This window comes from Guillardia theta (genome assembly GCF_000315625.1).
Source record: "Guillardia theta CCMP2712 unplaced genomic scaffold GUITHscaffold_192, whole genome shotgun sequence".
NCBI lineage: Eukaryota > Cryptophyceae > Pyrenomonadales > Geminigeraceae > Guillardia > Guillardia theta.
This window is the reverse complement of record NW_005434484.1, coordinates 35,871-53,850: the sequence shown is the minus strand read 5'-3', so window position 1 is coordinate 53,850 and position 17,980 is coordinate 35,871. Positions and strand designations below refer to the sequence as shown.

The following is a 17,980-nucleotide window of genomic DNA, read 5'->3' as shown; positions in this document are numbered from 1 at the left end:
AGGGATGGTCGCAGGTGGTCGTCTGCAGGCCTCCTGCTGGGCAGATCCGCGACCTCTTGAGCGAGGCGGTGAAACGGATTCGAATCCCAGCCTGCAGCTTGTCGACCCTAAAGTCGAAGCTCGCGTGTCCCTTCCTCGTCCTCGCTGAAAGGATGTTGAGGTTACAGAGGCCTCCCACTCCCTCCATCCAGGGGATCAGAGTCTGGTTCCCCTGGAAGAGGAAAAGCGAGGAGTCAAAGCCCAGCACCTGGGCTGTGACTGTGACGTTTGACTCCTCTGCTGGGGCTCCGCTGGCATCCTCGAGGAAGACGTCGAAGTGCAGGGGGGATCCGACGACAACGTCCTGATCGGGCCCTTGAACTCTGATCCTCGAGGGGAACTGAACGAGGTAAACATCAGCTGACGTCTGCAGGGGGCTGGTTGTGCATGACGAGTCGCTGCAGAGCGAGAAGGTGAGGTGCGCCCGGCCGATGGACTTGTTGAAGCTGACGTTGAAGGTGGCGAGGCCATCGCTCGACGTCACGCAGGGGCTGGCGGCGATGAAGGGAGTCGACGAGTTGACGCAGACGAGGGCATGGGAGGGAGCCAGTCGCTCCTGCCCGCAGACCGTGTGGTAGAGCGAGACGCGGGCAGTCACTTGCTCTCCAAGGAAGACCTCCCCGACAGACACCACCGCCTCCATCCTGTCGACGGGCGGGAGGACGCGGATGGGGAGGGAGTCAGCGTAGGAGCAAGAGTTGTCGAGGCAGTAGCTCGCGCGCAGGATGACCCGAGAGACGTTGCTGTCCAGGGAGCTCAGAGCCAGTCCAGGAAACTTGGCCACACCCCCAGCTGCGCGTGTTGAGGCGAGCCCGCGGAGAGCTGGCTGGTTGGAGGAGGACAGCACGAGCCAGGCAAAGGGGTCGAAGGCTTGAGAGCAGTCGAGAGTCTTCCAAGCGAAGGCGACGGAGAGGTTGACTTCGCCTCTGAAGGAGTTGACAAGCTGCTGCTGCTCGTCGAGGGCTACCACCTCGATCGGACTGCTCAGCTCCTCCTCGGAGATCACGAACTGGGGCTCCTTCCTCACCACGATCTGCCGCACAAAGTCACTTCAGGTCACAAGTCAAGCCCAGCTGACCCTCACCTGAGCCGGTTTCGTGAAGATGCTGAAGGGAAGGGACTCGACATGAGCTGCCTGACTCTCCGTGAAGAAGACAAGCTGAAAGTTCTTGCCCACCCGGTTCATCTGCAGGGCCGAGAAGCGGACGGTCCTCCCGTCTGGGATGACTTCCTTCTGCCCTCCCAGAACGCTTCTGTCCAGCTGCCACTGCTTGTACCTGAAGTTTCCTGTCAAAATCGCTCGTACGGTCAAGATTGGATGGCAGAATTCGTTGACAGCGTCCGAGACTTTGACGTTCAGAGTTAAGAGATTGTTCTGCGACTGCGAGGTCACATCGATCTGCGACCTACACGAGACGAACTGCTGACAAAGATTCGCCAGCCCCGGCTTGCACACATAGTTCTTGTCCCCTCGGTCGACGGGGACGCCGTTGATCAGAATGTCCTCGACGTACTCGTTGACGTCGTCGTAGTCAGACGCTGTCACTTCTACATCCAGGAAGGCACTCTCCAGCAGAGTCTCCTCAGGGTAGAAGTTCACGAAGGAGGCGGAGGCGAAACATCCCGCAAAGTCGCAGCTGAAGGTCTTCTGCGCCTCGAAGTAGTCCACCACAACGCTTGCCTTCACCTTCTCCCGTGAGAAATGCACAGGAGCTCCGAGCCCGTCACTCAAGCTCAAGACGGGAGATGCTGAGAAAACCTGGCCCACCGCGTTGCTGCTGGGCTGCTGCAAGACCTGGAGCGAGGCGATCGAGTCACCCACAAAGAACTTCGAGCTGAGGACGGAGAAGCCGAGGTCAGCCTCGAACCGCAGCTGCTGCTCCCCAGCTGCCGTCAGGAGGAGGTCGGTGAACGTTGCGGTACCGTCTTTGATCGCCACCATTGACGTGCCTCTCAGGATCGACGAGCTGCCACTGCTTGCGCTCTTGGCCCACATCAGCCCCTGGTACGAGCTGTCAAAGTTCCCGTAGCTGTCAAGGACGCGGACGGCGGGTTGCACCAGGAACTTCTCGTTAACAACTGCCTGTGAAGGGTTGAAGATCACCTCCAGCTGCCCGTCGCTCGATGACAAGATGGCGGCAGGCAGGACGTCGAAGGCCCGCGAGACGTTGACAAGACCCTCGCAGAAGAAGACCAGCCGGTGCTGAAGCCCAGCTCGGGTGACATACAGCCCGTCAAACTCCACATGCCCAGCTGAAGTTGAGCTACTCTGTATGCCAGTCCAGTTGCTGTGCAGGCATCCCAGGTCGGCGGGATGGTTGAGCAGCATGACATAAACGAGCAGCCGCTCGGTCACGAAGTTGCCGTAGGCGTCGAGGAGGTTCAGGGAGGGGGAAGGGAAGAGACAGACGCCCGCCTGCAGGTCATACTGAGGCACCGTGAAGGTTAGATTCAGAACGCTCAGAGCAGCCGGGAGTACGGAGAAGGTCGAAGACAAGAAGGAGAGGGAGAGCTGGGGAAAGCTGAAGTTTTGTTGGTAGCCGCTCGCTGCAGTGGTGACGCGCAAGGGGAGGAGGGCGGAGCCTTGAAGGAGGAGGAAGTCGTCGGTCTGCATGACGGACCCGCCGGTAGCGAGTGCAACAGTAAGGTTGCCTTTGACGTCGTTGCAGGTGTTGTTATATTCGTCCACTACCGTCACTGACACCAGCCACTCTGAGCCCGCCAGCAACGAGCTCCCGGCGCAGTCCTGCTGGCTCAGGCACGGCCATCGCAGCGAGTTGGGGAGGAGCGAGGGAGTGTCGCTGATCTTGAGAGCGACGGGCGAGGCAGGAGAGACGGCGAAGGAGGGAGTAGCTTGCGACAGCAGCAGGTCGTTGAACACGTTGGCGGTGAGGACGAGGTTGTAGAGGTGGCATGAAAGTTGAATGCGCAAGTCTGTGAACTCAAACGTCCCATCAGACGAGAAGACCAGCTTGTTGCCCAGCAGACGGACGTCCTTGTAGGCTGTCCGGTAGAATGTCACCCCAGTCACAGCCGGGTAGCCCGCGAAGTTGAACTGATCGCTTCTTCCGACGACGACGCTTCCCATCGGGATCATCTCAACCAGCCCAAGTGGCAGCAGGTCTCCTCCTACCAGATGCACCTGCGGCTCGACGGCAAACGAGACGCTGACGTTCCACCCCGAGACCCTCAAAGCCTCTTCGACCTTGGCGTCCTCGAGAGCCTTGGCAGCTTCTCGGCAGTTCTGGTCAGCCGTTGAGTTGAACGTTACATCTGCAACGCACGTGAAGTTGGCGCAGCCTTCAAACTGCATGTCAAGCTTGTCGATGGGGGTGAGGAGAGCGGTGGCAATGACTCGACGCAGCTGGAACTGAAGCCGGCGGAGCAGCTCTGCTGGGCTGTTTGCCTGCAGCTCAGCCGAGCTCGGCTCCCAGACGAAGGAGAAGCGAGCAAAGGTCGAGCAGAAGGGGAGCTGGTCAGCTTGGAGCAGCTTGCGAGAGACGTAGGAATCGTTGAGAAGGTAGAGCACTTGCGGTTCAGCTCCTGCTGTACTGCAGTAGCTGATCCTTGCCTTGACTTGCTCCCCAGTAGACAGCGAGAACTCAAGATTCCTGGAGGAGGAGAGGAACGAAACGTCACTCGATACAAACGAGACCTGGACGCACGTCGAGTTGAGGGCCGCACGGCTGACAGCGAAGACGTCAAAGTAAGAGGAGAACAGGAGGCACTGGCTGTCAAAGTTGATCGGACGAAGGTCAAAACTGATCATCCTGCTGTCTCGCAGCTGACTTGTGAGCGTGTATCCAACTTGTATCCTCACTCGCACTCTCAGCAGATTCACGTCAAGGTCTTCGCACGTGAACCAGTCGACGCCTTCCGACACCGAAACATCAACCGTGAATTGACTGCCGTTGAACTTCGAGACGTCAAGTCCGGCAACCACCTGCCGTTCCTGCTGGCATGAGGAGGCGCATCCCTGCCATGGCCCTGCGTCAAACTGCCGAACTTCCTCCTGCCCTACCCGCACTGTCTCGATGAACTCGCCAGGACCGTCGAGGTCTGTGCAGGCCACGTAGACGTCAATGACAGCGTGCGAGAGGGAGGCGGAGGGAGGAACGTAATCCTGGAGCATCGTTGAGCAGGAGCGAGCTCCCCTGCATGAGAACGACTCCTCGGTGTAGGAGACGAGGTCATACCCTCCGTAGTGGAGGAGATCTTTAGTGAAGGTGAAGTCGCCCTGGGTCGAGCTGATGTTGAGCTGGCATCCGTTCTTGCAGACGTCCAAGGCATCGAAGTTTGCCAGCAGGCTGAGGGTCACAACCTCCTCTCCTTCAGCTGCCCTGCTGGACATGTTGCTGGCCAGGAAGCCTGACCCTCCCTTCCCTGTCATGACTTCGCCGGCAAGCGCGTGCGGGTCTGACTCCTTGTAACTCTCGTTGGCGGCGTTGGAGAACCAGCCGCTGACAGTGACATGTCGGGAGGTTCCGTTGGTCGAGCTGGAGGGGTTCCTTGCGGAGATTGAGAAGAAGACTGTACGATCGTCAAGGTTCATCTCTAGTACCGACTGGACGACGCCATGGGCGAGAGCGAAGCTACCGAAGGCAACAGAGGAACATTCGATGTGAGAAGATTTGGAGAAACCTGGGCCCCACGTGGCCTGCTGGTCGACGATCTGCAAGAGAGAAGAGAAGGCCGAGAGATTTACGTTCCCCTGGTTGTCAACGATGGTCAGATTTTGAGTGGACAAGAAAGTCTCGTTTGCTGAGTTCTTCTCCATCCACCTCCCGGGTCCACTCGAGTTGAGGGAGCGATACTCGACCCTCCAAGTGAACGACCTGCAGCCTGACAGCGAAGGGTTGAGCCTCTCCGACAACGAGCAAGGGCGCGTGAACTTGTAGTGAATCTTCATCCTCACCTCCTGGTCGATCGAGACCGTCTGGGTCCAGCTGCTGTGGGAGACGCCAAGAAAACGAGCATTGAAGAAGGGCGGACAGTCTCCGGTGTCGCAGACCCTGGGAGCTGATCGGGCGGTCTGGTAACCACTGACGCACTGGAAGGAAGTGAAGGATGCAAAGGCGACTGATCTCTTCCTCCTGGCGTCCTCCCCACTCACCGCTAGCTCGCCGCCCGTGAGGGAGAAGGATGAGTCCGAGCAGACGGGATGAGGGAGGTCCCAGCGGATGAGGTTGCGGTCCATGCCGGAGATGGAGATGTTGCTTGAGGTAGGGATGGGAATAGAAGTGACGATGAGCAACGAGAGGTGGTTAGGGGAGGAGCGGAGCGAAGTCTCTTCCCATACCTCCGCTGACTCCACTCGCAAGTCTCTGATCATGTACATCGCGCTCGCTGTCTTGCTGGGCATGTACGAGCCCTCGATCGACGAGCATGTAGCGGTCAAGCTCGCGTTCTGCCTGAGCAGCATCACGACCAATGAGCCTCCAGTCACCTCCTGCTGGTCGTCCAGCTGATACACCACGGAGAAGCCGTACTTGCAGGATATGGAGATGTTAATGGGCCCCCAGAGGTAGTAGGAGGCTGGCGGAGGGTCGAAGAGGGGAGGGGGCAAGCGGATGAGGAAGAGATGAGAAGATCGAGGTGACTCTGCGAGGTTCCCTTTGGTCGCCCAGGCCTCCACGACGGCATGAGAGTGGTTGACGATGAAAGGAGAGGCGTAGTCAAACACGTCGGACGACCGATTGACTAGCCGGTACCGAATGTGAGCATCGGGTGTGTCGCATGACAAGCTCACGGAAAGGCCGCGAGCATCCTCCAGCTCCAGCACGTCTGTGCTGTTGGGCTCGAACGAGACCGCCGCTACCACTGTCAAGTACTCCCTCCTCACCTCCTCGCTCCTCAGCGTCCTTGCGCGCGTCGCGTACGCTCGGATTGTCGTCACCCCGCTGGAGTTGGCGGTGAGGTTGCCGAGGAGGACGGGAGGGCTGTAGAGGAGCGATGGCTCGCTGCCGTCGAGGGAGTAGTAGATGGAAGTTTCGTTGACGTCATCGCCAGCCATAAGGACTGCGACTTGAGTCGTGAAGGTTCCAGGAGGAGGAGAAAACGTCGGGTCTGCACTTTTGATGGTGAAGTTGTTGAGGGAGAAGCCGAAGGTCGAGGAGCTGCCAGTGACCTCGCGGTCTGTGCCAGGAGAGGCCCAGGCCTTGACGGATGACGAGCGACGGAGCAAGAACGGGGCCGCGTAGAGCTGGGAGGCCTCGTCGTCCACGGAGAAGTAGATTTGCGAGCTGGGAATGTGCTGAGAGAGCCTCACCAAGACGCTCGTCACGTGGATCTCATCCTTGCAGTCTCCCAGCTGCTCGCCCACCAGGTTGCTCTTCACCGTGCAAGGGTCCGCAAACTCGACGTAAGGGGCTGACGACAGCGCCAGCTTTCCATACGTGGGGGATCCCCAGCACGATACTCGTCCCGTTTTCAGCACGGCACAGGTGTGCTCGTAGGAGCTCGAGACTGATCGCCATCCCGCCACCAGAGGCTGCACTTCCAGCTTGTTCCAGTAGTGGTTGCCCCAGCAGAGCATCCTTCCCATCCTTGTCACCGCACACGTGTGCATCAGTCCGCATGACACGTCTTCATAGAGCGCTGGCGGGACTTCAAGCATCCCCCACTGGCTACTTCCCCAGCACAGCAGGGTGCCATTGACGAGGATGCCGCAGCTGTGCGTGTTGCCTGAGGAAACCTTCTTCCACTTGCCCTGCGGGATCTCAGTCTGTCCGAAGTCGAACCCTCTCCCTCCCCAGCAGTATCCGTCGCCCTCGACCGAGACGCCGCAGGTGTGGAAGAGGCCGGACGAGACCTGCTGCCATGCCGCATGCACACCTGGAGAGCTCTGGCCGTATGTGTCGTCTCCCCAGCAGGAGAGATTCAGGTCCTCTCTGATGCCGCACGTGTGCATGGCTCCGCAGCTGACCTGGACCCAGCTGAGCTGGGAAGGAGGATTCCTGCTTTGACCCATCGTGTCATCTCCCCAGCACGAGATACTCTTGTTTCTCAGCACGGCGCAGGAGTGGTATGATCCTGCATCGATCGACTTTGCGGGGGCGGAGAGGTTGAATGGGACGTCGGTCTGCCCCAGGGAGTTCCTTCCCCAGCAGGAGACCTTGCCGTCCTGGAAGAGCGCGCAGGAGTGGAAACCTCCAGCTCGGATCTCTGCCACCTGTTCCCCGCACCTGATCACTTCACATGGATAGTCTGCTCCGTCGCAGTTCTCAGAGTCGCTTCCTATCAGCCCCGGCAGGTTCCAGTGGGCCCCGATCCTAAGGCAGAACAGCTTGCGGGTGTCGGGGAACGTGTGGGAGCAACGAGATCCGTCGCTCAGCGTCAGGTTCCTGCTTCTCTCCTGCCGCTGAGCCTCCACGGCCTCGTTGACAGAGAGGGGGAGGCGGTGGAAGACTACCGTAGTCTTGTAGTTGTCAAAGTCTTTCCTATTCGTCACAACCCGATACTCCAAGTAGACCGGGAGATCGAGCGGCCAGTCATGACAAGCCTCCCCAGCTATGACCTCCTGCTCCACAAGCTGGGAAACGTCCATGTACTGGGCACCAAACGAGTTCCTCTGCTGGGGATAGACCCAGTCCTTGCCCTCGTCCCCGAATACGTACACCCTCCCCCCGTCTGGCTTGACACCCTGGACTGACTCTGCCCAACGGATGAAGTGAGGGTGGGAGGAGGCGGAGGGGAGGATTCCGGTCCACGTGTTGAGCCTTGCGGTGACTGAGAAGCGGATAGTCATGTTCTGACAGGTGAAACCCACGACTTGTCCGTCTCGTTCGGGCTGAACTCTCTGGTCCACTGCTGGAACAACGACCTTCCCACCATCTACCTGTGCAGGTCTCCTGACTTCCAGCTGAAGGATTGACGCCAGCAAAGGTGCAGCGGGAGGGTCGACCTCCTGCCTCTGCAGCCTCCTCAGACAGATCAGTCCTGCCATCCTTCCGTCCTCGGGCTTCTTGCGGGACAGGGACAGGTTGGTGTCTCCGACATACTCCAGCACGATCCCCTCCTCCTCCGAGTCTCGAAACATCAACTGGTTCCTGGTCCCCTGCTCCTGCAGCAGCGCCCGGCAAGGCTGAGTGACTGCTCCCATCGTAATAGTCGACGTTCCCGTGGCGAAGGTGCTCAACAGCAGGACGTCCTTGTATGTCGCCCACGAGTACTCGACGCCAGTCTCAGGGTCAGTCGGGCAGTCCGAGGGGGAAGAGCGGTTGGTGAAGGAGCTTCGGGTGAAGCTGACAGCTACCCTCGGGTCTTCTGAGATGTAGAAGAACCCCGAGCACTGATCCAGCTGCTTTCCGAGGAACCAGAGGGTGTTGTTGTCCTGTGAAGACCCGATGGAGAGTTCTTGGCTCGAGAGCATCCCGGTTGACAAGTTCCGTTGAAAGAAGACGGTGAGGTCAAAGAACGGTTTCCACGTCCCCGACTCGTTGACTACCACGGGGAGGACGTACGGCCGGTTGACTTGATCGACGACACACACGCTAACGGTCCCCCTGACGTCCCGCAGCATCGTCACATGCAGGTAAGGCGTCGTCCCCTCCTCCCCTACGGCCTCGCACGTGCCCTCGCTCGGACGGCAGGCGAGGTGGTAAGGAGGAGAGAGAGTCTGCTCCATGTTGGGGTCTGACTGATGAATCTGCTCGCAAGAGTCCGAGGCATCCGTGAAGAAGATGGTGACATTGAAGTCTTGGGCCGAGACGTCGCGGACCCTCAGGTGAGAGAGGTAGAAGGACTGGTTGTTATACAGAGGATAGGACGCGAACAGCTGAGCATGCGACATGCGCTGGTTGGAGTAAACTTGTGTCGGGTCCTGGCACGCGGAGAAGTTGAGGGAGACAGAAACAAACTGACCCAGCGCACTGAGAGCAGGTGGAGCGATCTTTGCCTTGGTGCTGACAAGCGTCTCGCCAGCAGGGAGAGATTGGGGCTGCTGCTCGATGTCAAACCTAGCTTCGGTCTTCTTCATCGTGAAAGGGTCAAACTCGACTGTAGCCCTCAAGTTCTGATCGGAGACAAGGTAGAACTCCAGGTGGAAAACGAAAACCTCCAGGCATTCAATCTCGAGTTGAGAGAAGGTTGCAATGCCGTCGTTCACCTCCACCTCCACCTCTCCCCGTAAGAACAACCTCGTCTCCTCCCCAGCTGCTGCCTTCACCATTACCTTCTCACCCGTGAGGTTGACCAGGTTCCTGTACTCATCCAGCAGGAACAAGGTCGCCTCGAGCTCCACCAGCCTCTCTGCTACGCTCTCGCTCCTAACGCAGTGAGCCTCCATTGTCTTCACCTCAGCCGCAGCCACTTGCAGGGGCCCAAAGGCTCCTCGCACCCCCCCGCTCAGAATCGAAATGAAGAAATTCCTCCCGGACTGGTTGGTGGCCGACGGGTGGAACGAGACGAGCCCGTTGCTCGCCAAGGCCTCGGAGATGGCGAAGAACCTGTCTTCAGGGTGGCAGATGACGTCGGGGACGGGGCAGAAGCTGTAGTTGGAGCTGTTGATGGGAGGAAGCCGAGCACAGGAGGCGTCGGAGGAGTTGAAAACCACTGAAACCTTGCGCATGGACGAGGTGGAAAGCATCGAACGCGTCAGGAGTTCCACTCTGATCAAGAAATCCCACTTCTTGCCCGCCGTCAGCTGGCCTGTCAGGTCAGGCTCTGCGGAGCCCTTGAGGTACTCGACGGGAGGAGAGACAGAGAAGACGAGCGAAGTGTTGAGGAGGAGAAAGTCGTCGATATCGACCTGAAACTCGAGAGAGAACAGCCCCGTGACCGAGATCGACACGTCTGTGAACTTGTACCGCAGCACGTCTGCCGAGAGGTTGCACGAGGTCGGAGGAACATGCCGGCTGCCCCCCAGCAGTGCTTGGCTGACCTGCTTGCTCGAGTCCGATCTGAACAATCGGAGGATCACCGAGGCGTTCGAGGAGCTCCTGCAGGGGATCACGTTCCCGAAGCTGTCGCGCACTTCCACCTCCGCCTCCAGCAGGTCTCCACTGATCTGGTTGAGCCCAGCTGAAGGGTTGCAGGGGACGGCGCAGGGTTGGCGCGTCACGAGCAGCAGGGCTGGTCTTGCAGGCACGATCTTGAAGGAGCTGGACTGGAGCTGGACTTGTACATCGTCCCGGAGGTGAAACTTGAGTGCGAAGTCGCCGCAGCTAAGGATGACGATGTCTCGGAACTCTGCCCGTCCGTTATAGGCCTGCACGTAGACCGTATCCCCGAGCGCCTGCTGAGGAGGAGAGCCGGCGGCCCCCAGCTGGTTCACTGTCATGGCGACCATCTTGCGAGAAAGAGCAGCACTGGTCCCGTCGTCGTCAAGGAGGTAGACGACGACCGAGACGATCCGCATGCCTGCCTCGTAGGAGGCAGAGGGCTGAGGGAAGACCATCAGGCGTGTGGGAGGAGGCAACACAGCGAAGCCTGGGGTCTCTACTGACCAGCTCAAGTTGCCCGAAAGCATATCAAAGCGAATAACGAGGGAAGAGCCGTAGGGAGTGACATATAAGTCCGTGAAGACTGCAAGACCTGATCGCACCTCGGCAAATGTGTTGCCCAGCAATTGGAACCCTCTGTTCTTCAAAGACGCTTCAACCAGCAGGCCCTTGCCGTCCAGATGCTCCCCGAAGCTGTTGAGGACAGCGACGATGGGCTGGACCAGGAAAGGCTCTCCTGCGATGATCTCGGAAGGCTCTTGCGCGATGCTCAGCTGAAGCTCAACCTGGTTGTCAACTTGAAGAGAAGGTAAAGGTGACTGAGAAGGCAGGTCCAGCAGCCTTCCACCTGTCCGCTCAGTCGCCGAGAATATGCTGACAGAGTCGCTCGCCATCGACTGGTTGACGGAGAAGAAGTGGCAGACTGGTAGAGAGCGAACGCCGCTGGCGTCTTCAGCAACCAGACATAGGGAGAAGCTTGTCTTGGTGCTGCAGACGTGTTTCCACTTGACGTCAAAACTGGTTGACCCTGGTAGCAGGTGGCTGCCCGCGCAGTGACCTTGGAGGAGGTTGCGAGTGCTGCAGTCCAACAGCTCAAGCTCAGCTGGCAGGGTTCCAATCAGGTGAATGACGCTGATCTCCTTGTCATCCGATTTGAAGACGTAGCGGAGGAAATCGTTCGGAAATGAAGTGAAGGCAAGAGAAGTGCAGTACAGGCGATGCTGGTCCGCCCTGCATCGATCGGAAAGAAAGCAACTGTCGAACACACAGTCAGGTAGGGAGTGGAGCAATTCAGCGGAAAAGAACCAACCTGTTGTACAAGGGATGCTGGTACTGAGTTGCAACCTGATAATCCCTGCTGGGGCACAAACCAACAAACCCCTTGCAGGAGAATTCAGAGAGTCTAGATACATGTAAACAATCCGACACAGTGTACTCTGTGTCGATTGGTGGGAAAAATTCTGACGTGTTACAATTCACTTTGACTTGTGCCCAGGGAGCGCTCCTGGGTGTGACGAGAAAGTTGTCGAAATCCGAGTATGGAGCCTTGGATGTGTGTAAATGAATAAGAAGATCGAAGATTCCGCGTGTCGATTCACAAATGTACAGGATGGAAAGTTGAAAGTTACACGACGGGTAGAGACAGTTCAGGTTCGTTTGACTGACGGAGATTGTGCCGTCAGGTCGCATACTGAACCCGACACTTTGATAGTCATTGATCAACATCTCGAGACCATTCATCGTCTCATACCTTCCCAGTTGATACTGCAAGCTGCAAGAATCCGAAAGGCCCAAGACCTTGTAGCTGCTCGGGGCATGCATGTGAAGCATAGGAGGAAGCAGCAAGGTGGGAGATTGCTGGATGTTGCTGTAAAGAACTACTTCTGAGCGAACATTCCATGGTGTTCCTGCATTGTTCTCCAGCTCCTGGTCCCTGCAGCATCCGACGAAAGAAACGTTATACCTGCCCGAATGGTTGTACTCGAAGGAGAAGGACAGGCGGGCCTGCACCAGGAAGCCGTCCATACTCGTGATGATGAAGTTGAAACGAGACTCGTTTGTCTGCAGCTCGCAACCTGGGAAGGGGCACAGCACTATCCTCCTCCTAATGTCAGCCGACGTCCCTTCTGTCACATTCAGAATGCCTCCTGGCCCTCCCGCAAGCCCCCTCACCCATTCCTTCCTCAGCGCAGGCACGTCCTCAAACTGCGTGAGTTCTGACAGTCGCTGGCTGCTGAAAGCGTCCTGTCGCCATGCTGTCCACAGCTCGAAGTTCACCAGCAACGGGTTTTCTTTGCTAATTGTCCAGTCGAGATGCCCATGGAGGAACCAGGATCCCACGTGGCAAACATTGAGGAGGAGGAAGAGGAGGACTCTTGTAGCAGTCGACATGAAGTGAACAGATTGCAAAGGAGAGCAGCAAGTTGGTTCAGTCACGGATCATCTCCTGACTTAGCTTTCCTCAGATCCCACGCGCTCCAACACCGTCGATGTCTTGTGTTCAGTTGTCTTGGATGTCGTCCTCACGTTCAACTCATCTCTAACCTCTATCACTCCATGCTCTCTTACAGACTCTACTCCTCTATCCAATCTCCTGTCCTGTCCTGTCCTGTCCTGTCCTGTCCTATCCTGTCCTGTCCTTCCTGTCCTGTCCTGTCCTATCCTATCCTGTCCTGTCCTATCCAGTCCTGTCCTATCCTGTCCTGTCCTGTCTTGTCCTGTCCTGTCCTTCCTGTCTTGTCCTGTCCTGTCCTGTCCTGTCCTCTGCTGTGCTCACTTCTTCTCCTCTTCGCCATCCGTAGCCCTGCCGTCGAGCTCCCACGGCATCACAGGTCAAGAGACGTCAACGCATAGCCCCATAGCCATTACCCCAACCCCCTCTGAACCTGTGAAGTACCCCTACCCTCGTATAACTGCTGCCTTTTCAAACTATGCTTACTCTTCTATTAGTTTACTCGCTGCCCTCTCAATTGAAGGGGGGTGGGCGGGGGCCGGGCCGGGCCCGGCCGGGCCCGCCGGGCCGGGCGGGACTCGGGACTCGTAGTCACTCGGACTCCCGAGGCATCGAGTCCGGTCCGGCGGGGGGGCATGTGACCGTCGTCCGTACCGTCATGGTACTTTGAACCTTCACTGCGGCATGTCACATGTTTTTGACCGTTGAATGATGGCGAATACGCCGGTAGTACCGGACCTCAGTCCGAGTCGCTCCGAGAGTAATCTGCAAGCAGCAGCACAGCGGAAGATCCAAGGGCATTCGATCGTAATGCCCGGCGCATATGCTCAGCACGTCCCGCCAAAGGCCTTTCTTCCCGGTCCTATCCGATTGCCAGCACTGTCACTGACCGCCTGTTGAACGGTTCATCCGATAGCACTGCTGTGACAGGTGATTCGACTCCCGAGTTCAAGGCTTGCCCAACAAAAGGTGCCGCTTTCCCGAGTCCGGGCCGGTATCGTCTTATTCCTTCAGCGGCGGCGGTGGCCATAGCGGCGACATCGCTGGCATGGCGCTTAAGTTTGGTGGCAGCAGTTGGCTGGTTCCTGGAAGTGCGACAGTGCCAGGGTCAAGCCTCCTCGAATCTCCTGACCAACTTATCCGACTCGCCCCCCCCCGGGCCGGGGCCGCGTGCCGCGCGTGACCGGGTGCCAGAATGAGTGGCGGACTGACAGTCACTGAGTTTCAAAACACTGCGACATCTACTAGGTCCGATGATTCAACACGCCTTGTTGAACTTGCTTGAAACGACTGTCGGGGCAGCCCGACAGCAGGCAGCACAGCAGGCTGGGTCGGGGATATGGCGAGGGCAGCGATGATGACGATGACGGTGATGGCGGCGATGATGGCGAGGAGCGAAGCGTGTGCTGTTAGACATCAGGACGAGCTTGAAGATGGAGTAGGGACGGGCTGGGCAGGAGCAGGAGCAGGAGCAGGAGCAGGAGCAGGAGCAGCGGTGGGGGTGTGGGGGGCGAAGGAGGGGAGGGAAGGCGGGGGAGAAGAGAGAATAGCTGCACGGGCATCGCGATCAGGGCCGGGGGGGCATGGCAGGCAAGGGTCAAGTCATCGGCAAGGAGGAAGGTGGACATGCGAGCGGCAGGGACTGAATGGCTGCGTCCTCAATGGCCGCTGGGAAATTTTGTCGGGGGAGGACAGGGGGGCGGAAGGGCAGAGCGCTGGGGTTGGTGTGGAGGTTGGAGGAGGAGAGGGGATGGGGAAGATCGTAGCGATCGCAAGGGACAGAGAGGATGGGGAAAGAGTCTTCATCAAATGCACGCCGAAAGAATCAGGGAGAGGAACAGTGGTGGGAGTGCGAAGATGGCGAGGGGAGGAGGCAGAGCGGGCAGTAGCTCGCAGCGCTCATGTGATGACAGCGATGCATGTGGAAGAGATGGAGGACGGGAGCAGGTGCCTGGTGTACCCGCTAGCAGAGGACATTCTCACTCATGCCATAATGCGGCCACCAGGATCGAAGGGAAGTATCCCGTCTGTCAGTGTCGCCATGCTCCATGTCGCTCTAGGACTGCAGGAGCTGCATGCTCAGGGGTTCTGCCACAGGGACGTGAAGCATCGCAACGTGCTGGGTATGAGGAGAGGACAAGGGCCATGGAAGCTGGCGGATCTTGACGCGAGCTCGCTACAGGGGGAGGAGGTGACTGAGTTCATGGGGTACCCCTGGTCCGTGTGGTCCCCTCGAGTCAGGATCGGAGCCTGGCCGACTGCTGTCCCTTCCCCCGAGCACGCTCGGCATCTCTTTGCGCTGTGGGCGAGGAGAGGAGAGGTGGAGCCGCTGCTGGCGAGCAGGGAGCATGACTTGTTTCAGCTGGGAGTTCTCATCTATGAAGCCGTTTGTCGCCGCCTCCTCCTCGCTGGCAGGCCGGGGATGGAAGTCCTGGAAGAGCTTGCGTCCGATCGCCCGCTGCAGATGCCGCAGTGTGAAGGAGGAGGAGGAGGAGGAGAGCTGGAGGCGCTGCTGGGCCTGGCGTCTGAGCTGATAAGCAAGCAGCCGGAAAAGAGGCCGAGGATGGAGGAAGTGATCGAGAGGCTGCGGACCATCAGCTCCGGCGAGACGAGCGGGAGGGATGGAGAGCCGGAGTGCAAGAAACTTGACTGCTGCTTCATCGTCAAGGTGTGATGCTGTTCAGCCAGGAACGAGCAGTGAGAAAGGAGGAGGAGTAGCAGTTGTGATGTAGCAACAGTAGATAGGAAGCGAGGAGGAGGAGGAGGAGGAGGAGGAGGAGGAGGAGTTCAAATATACATTACATCAGATTACTGTGACTTGTGGAAGGACATGGTTAGAATCTCCATTCCCGTTGTGCGAGGTGGCTCCTTCCCCCCTTCTCCTCGAGAAGTTGTGCTTTTTCTCGCCCTCTCCGTTGAGGAACCCGGAAACCTTCGACATCAGGCCCGTCCGAGACGTCGGCGTGGACGTCAGGGAGCCTCGTTTCGACTTGGAATGGTTCTTTCCTGCTCTCGAAGCCCGTCCGAGCGTGCCTGTCCCATCGGCCGACATGCTGAACTTCTTGCTCCAGGTGCCCGGGAAAGTTTCTTCGACCGTCTCTCTGATCTCCTTCTCGATAGCCTGGCAGAAGACGAGGAAGAAGAAGGCGGCGAGACTTTGCGGCTGGTTCTTGAGATACTTGTGCAGCTGGGGATGTGAAATCTCCAGCACGACTGAGTTGACGTTGGCAACGCACTTGTAGTGACCTGCGGTGCAGTTGAGGGAGAAATTAATCTCTCCGAAGCAGGAGCCCTCCCGCACCACCCTGAACGTGTTCCCCTCCCTGCCATCTCGGGTCAGGACGCGGCGCTGCCATGAGAAAAGAGATGGCGAGGAGGAGGTGGTGGTGGTGGAAAGGAGGCACTTCAGGGGAGGAATGGGGAAAGAGAGAGATCAGGGGAGGTAGGGAGAAGAGGACAGGAGGAAGCGATGTGACAACGGGAGGCGGAGAGGAGGGGGAGAGATTGAAGAGAGGAGGAAGAGAGGAGGGAGAGAGGAGTATACAGAGTAACAAGGCGGATCTCGCCGGTGCGGACGAGGAAGAGGCTGCTCTTGGTGGAGGCCTCGGGAAGGTTGTCGTTCTTCTTGAGGAAGTGAACTCGGGAGCATCGCTCCAGCAGCTGCGACATGCTGGCGGTCTCGAAGGGACGGACCCTTTCCCGCCCTCTGATCTCCTCTGCCTTCTTGCACATGCTCGAGAGCGCGTGGTACATGTGGCGAGTCTGACTTGAGTCTCGGAACGTGAAGCGAAACTCGATGAGGTTCGCGACGATGTCCAGGCCATGGACCCGCTCGCCGAGGCAGGTGAGAATGATGGACTTGTTATTGCTGTCCTCCGCCGGCGCCACGCTGTGCATCTGATAGGACAGTCACGAGGCGGAGGAAGGGGTGGAGGATGAGGAGGAGGTGATGGTGTAGCGCAGGGATGATGCAAGACGATGGCATTGAAGATAATCATGAATGAATGATGATGATGATGATGATGATGATGATGATGATGATGATGATGATGATGATGATGGTGGTGGTGCTGATGATGATGATGATGATGATGATGATGATGATGATGATGATGATGATGATGATGATGATGATGATGATGATGATGATGATGATGATGATGATGGTATAAGAAAAGCTTCGAGACAAGCAAGAGAAAAAGTCTCACCTGCCGGACCGACCAGAGCTCGGAACGAGGAGAGATGGTGGGCCCGTAGAACTCAGGGTCGAGGACCAGGTAGTTGAGCAGGACCAGCAGGCGCATCCGGCGGGCCGTCTCATCCTTCCTGACCGACAGGAGCACTTGAGCCGGGTCACCAGCTTCTCGTTCATCGGCAGCCCGAACTCCTTGATGCAGGCGCTGCGCAGCTTCTCAGACTCGTCCTGCTCCGCCATGACCGTCTGCCGGTCGTTGAACGCCTTGAGATTTCCGATGCGGATCGACTCGATGCGGATCCGCGAGAGCTGCGTGCCAAGGGCGACGCTGAGCCCCTTGTAGAAGGTCGAGAGCCGGTCGGCGGGTACTCCCTCCAGCACTACATCCTCCACACTCGCCCCCGAGCTCGTCGCCTCCTGCTGCCTGTGCTTCACCCCGTACACGATCACGCTCGTGCGCGCTCGGAAGAGCATGGTGTTGGCTGCAGAGAGGAAGGGAGAGGCTCCGATCACCCAGCCCGGCCCGAGCATGTAGACGTTGGGGACGCGGGTACAGTCGTCCCCGATCGTCTTGCCAAAGGAGATCGCCTCTGCTGCGCTCCTTCCAAGAGGATGGACATTGGTGCCGTCCGTGATGTCGTTTACGACGCCCTCGACGGAGCCGGAGACAATCAGGTACAACATCCTCCTCCTCGTGTTCTCCTCTATGATAGTGTCTCCCTTGGAGAAAGTCTTCCGGACGCCATACTGCATGAAGATGTCTCTGAAGTCAGACTCCAGCTCCATCAGCTCGTTCTTCTCCGGGGTTGCGCTCAAGTTGCAACGGAGACAGAAGTCTTCGCCGACCAGCCTATGCCTCCTGTCCTTGTTCAGCATGTCAACCTTGCTCTTCTGGAACTCCACAAACGTCTTTCCCTTGTAGAAGGAGGTGTTGAAGACACAGAAGAAGGCGAGCTTCCTCGGGGACGACTTTGACTTTGACTTGTGCTTGTAGAACTCGATCCGAACATCTCCCCATATCATGACGTTGACTGGCCATGTCCGGATGCCCTCCTGGCTCCCTGAGAGCTCAAACACTTGATCTCCGTCACAGTTGGCGGAATCGAAGATGGGCGATCGACAGCATTTGATCGTGTATGATATGTACCTGCACGCCAAGACTGGATCAGGGCAAGAAGAACATGCGACGACAACAGCAGGGCGAGGTGGATGAGGAAGAGAGGAGAAAAAGAGGGCGTGAGAGAAGGAGAACAGGGGAGCACAGTTAGGAGGAGAAGGAGGAGGAGAGGGAGAGGGAGAGGGAGAGCGCGACAGAACAAGGGACCTTTGCGTTATTATCATAGTACTCACTCG

The 17,980-nt window shown here is 58.1% G+C and overlaps 3 protein-coding genes across 3 annotated transcripts; 1 reads left to right on the top strand and 2 right to left on the bottom strand.

Moving 5' to 3' along the window:
* Positions 1 to 6,556: 6,556 nt before the first annotated feature.
* On the bottom strand, positions 6,557 to 7,204 carry GUITHDRAFT_45361 (hypothetical protein; the record flags this gene model as incomplete). Its single annotated transcript, XM_005820076.1, has 1 exon — positions 6,557 to 7,204. A coding segment is annotated over one exon (648 nt), but the record flags the coding sequence as incomplete, so codon positions are not given.
* Positions 7,205 to 14,338: 7,134 nt separating this feature from the next.
* On the top strand, positions 14,339 to 15,106 carry GUITHDRAFT_120672 (hypothetical protein; the record flags this gene model as incomplete). The annotated part of the gene is made up of 1 exon (XM_005820075.1): positions 14,339 to 15,106. The coding sequence occupies one exon, from the start codon at positions 14,339 to 14,341 to the stop codon at positions 15,104 to 15,106; it is 768 nt and encodes a 255-aa protein (XP_005820132.1).
* A 106-nt stretch (positions 15,107 to 15,212) lies between these two features.
* On the bottom strand, positions 15,213 to 16,171 carry GUITHDRAFT_156144 (hypothetical protein). Its single transcript, XM_005820074.1, has 2 exons — positions 15,977 to 16,171; positions 15,213 to 15,755 (listed from the first exon to the last, which is right to left on the bottom strand). Exons 1-2 carry the CDS (start codon positions 16,162 to 16,164, stop codon positions 15,236 to 15,238), a joined length of 708 nt encoding a protein of 235 aa, XP_005820131.1. The 5' UTR covers positions 16,165 to 16,171; the 3' UTR covers positions 15,213 to 15,235.
* Between the last annotated feature and the right edge of the window lie 1,809 nt (positions 16,172 to 17,980).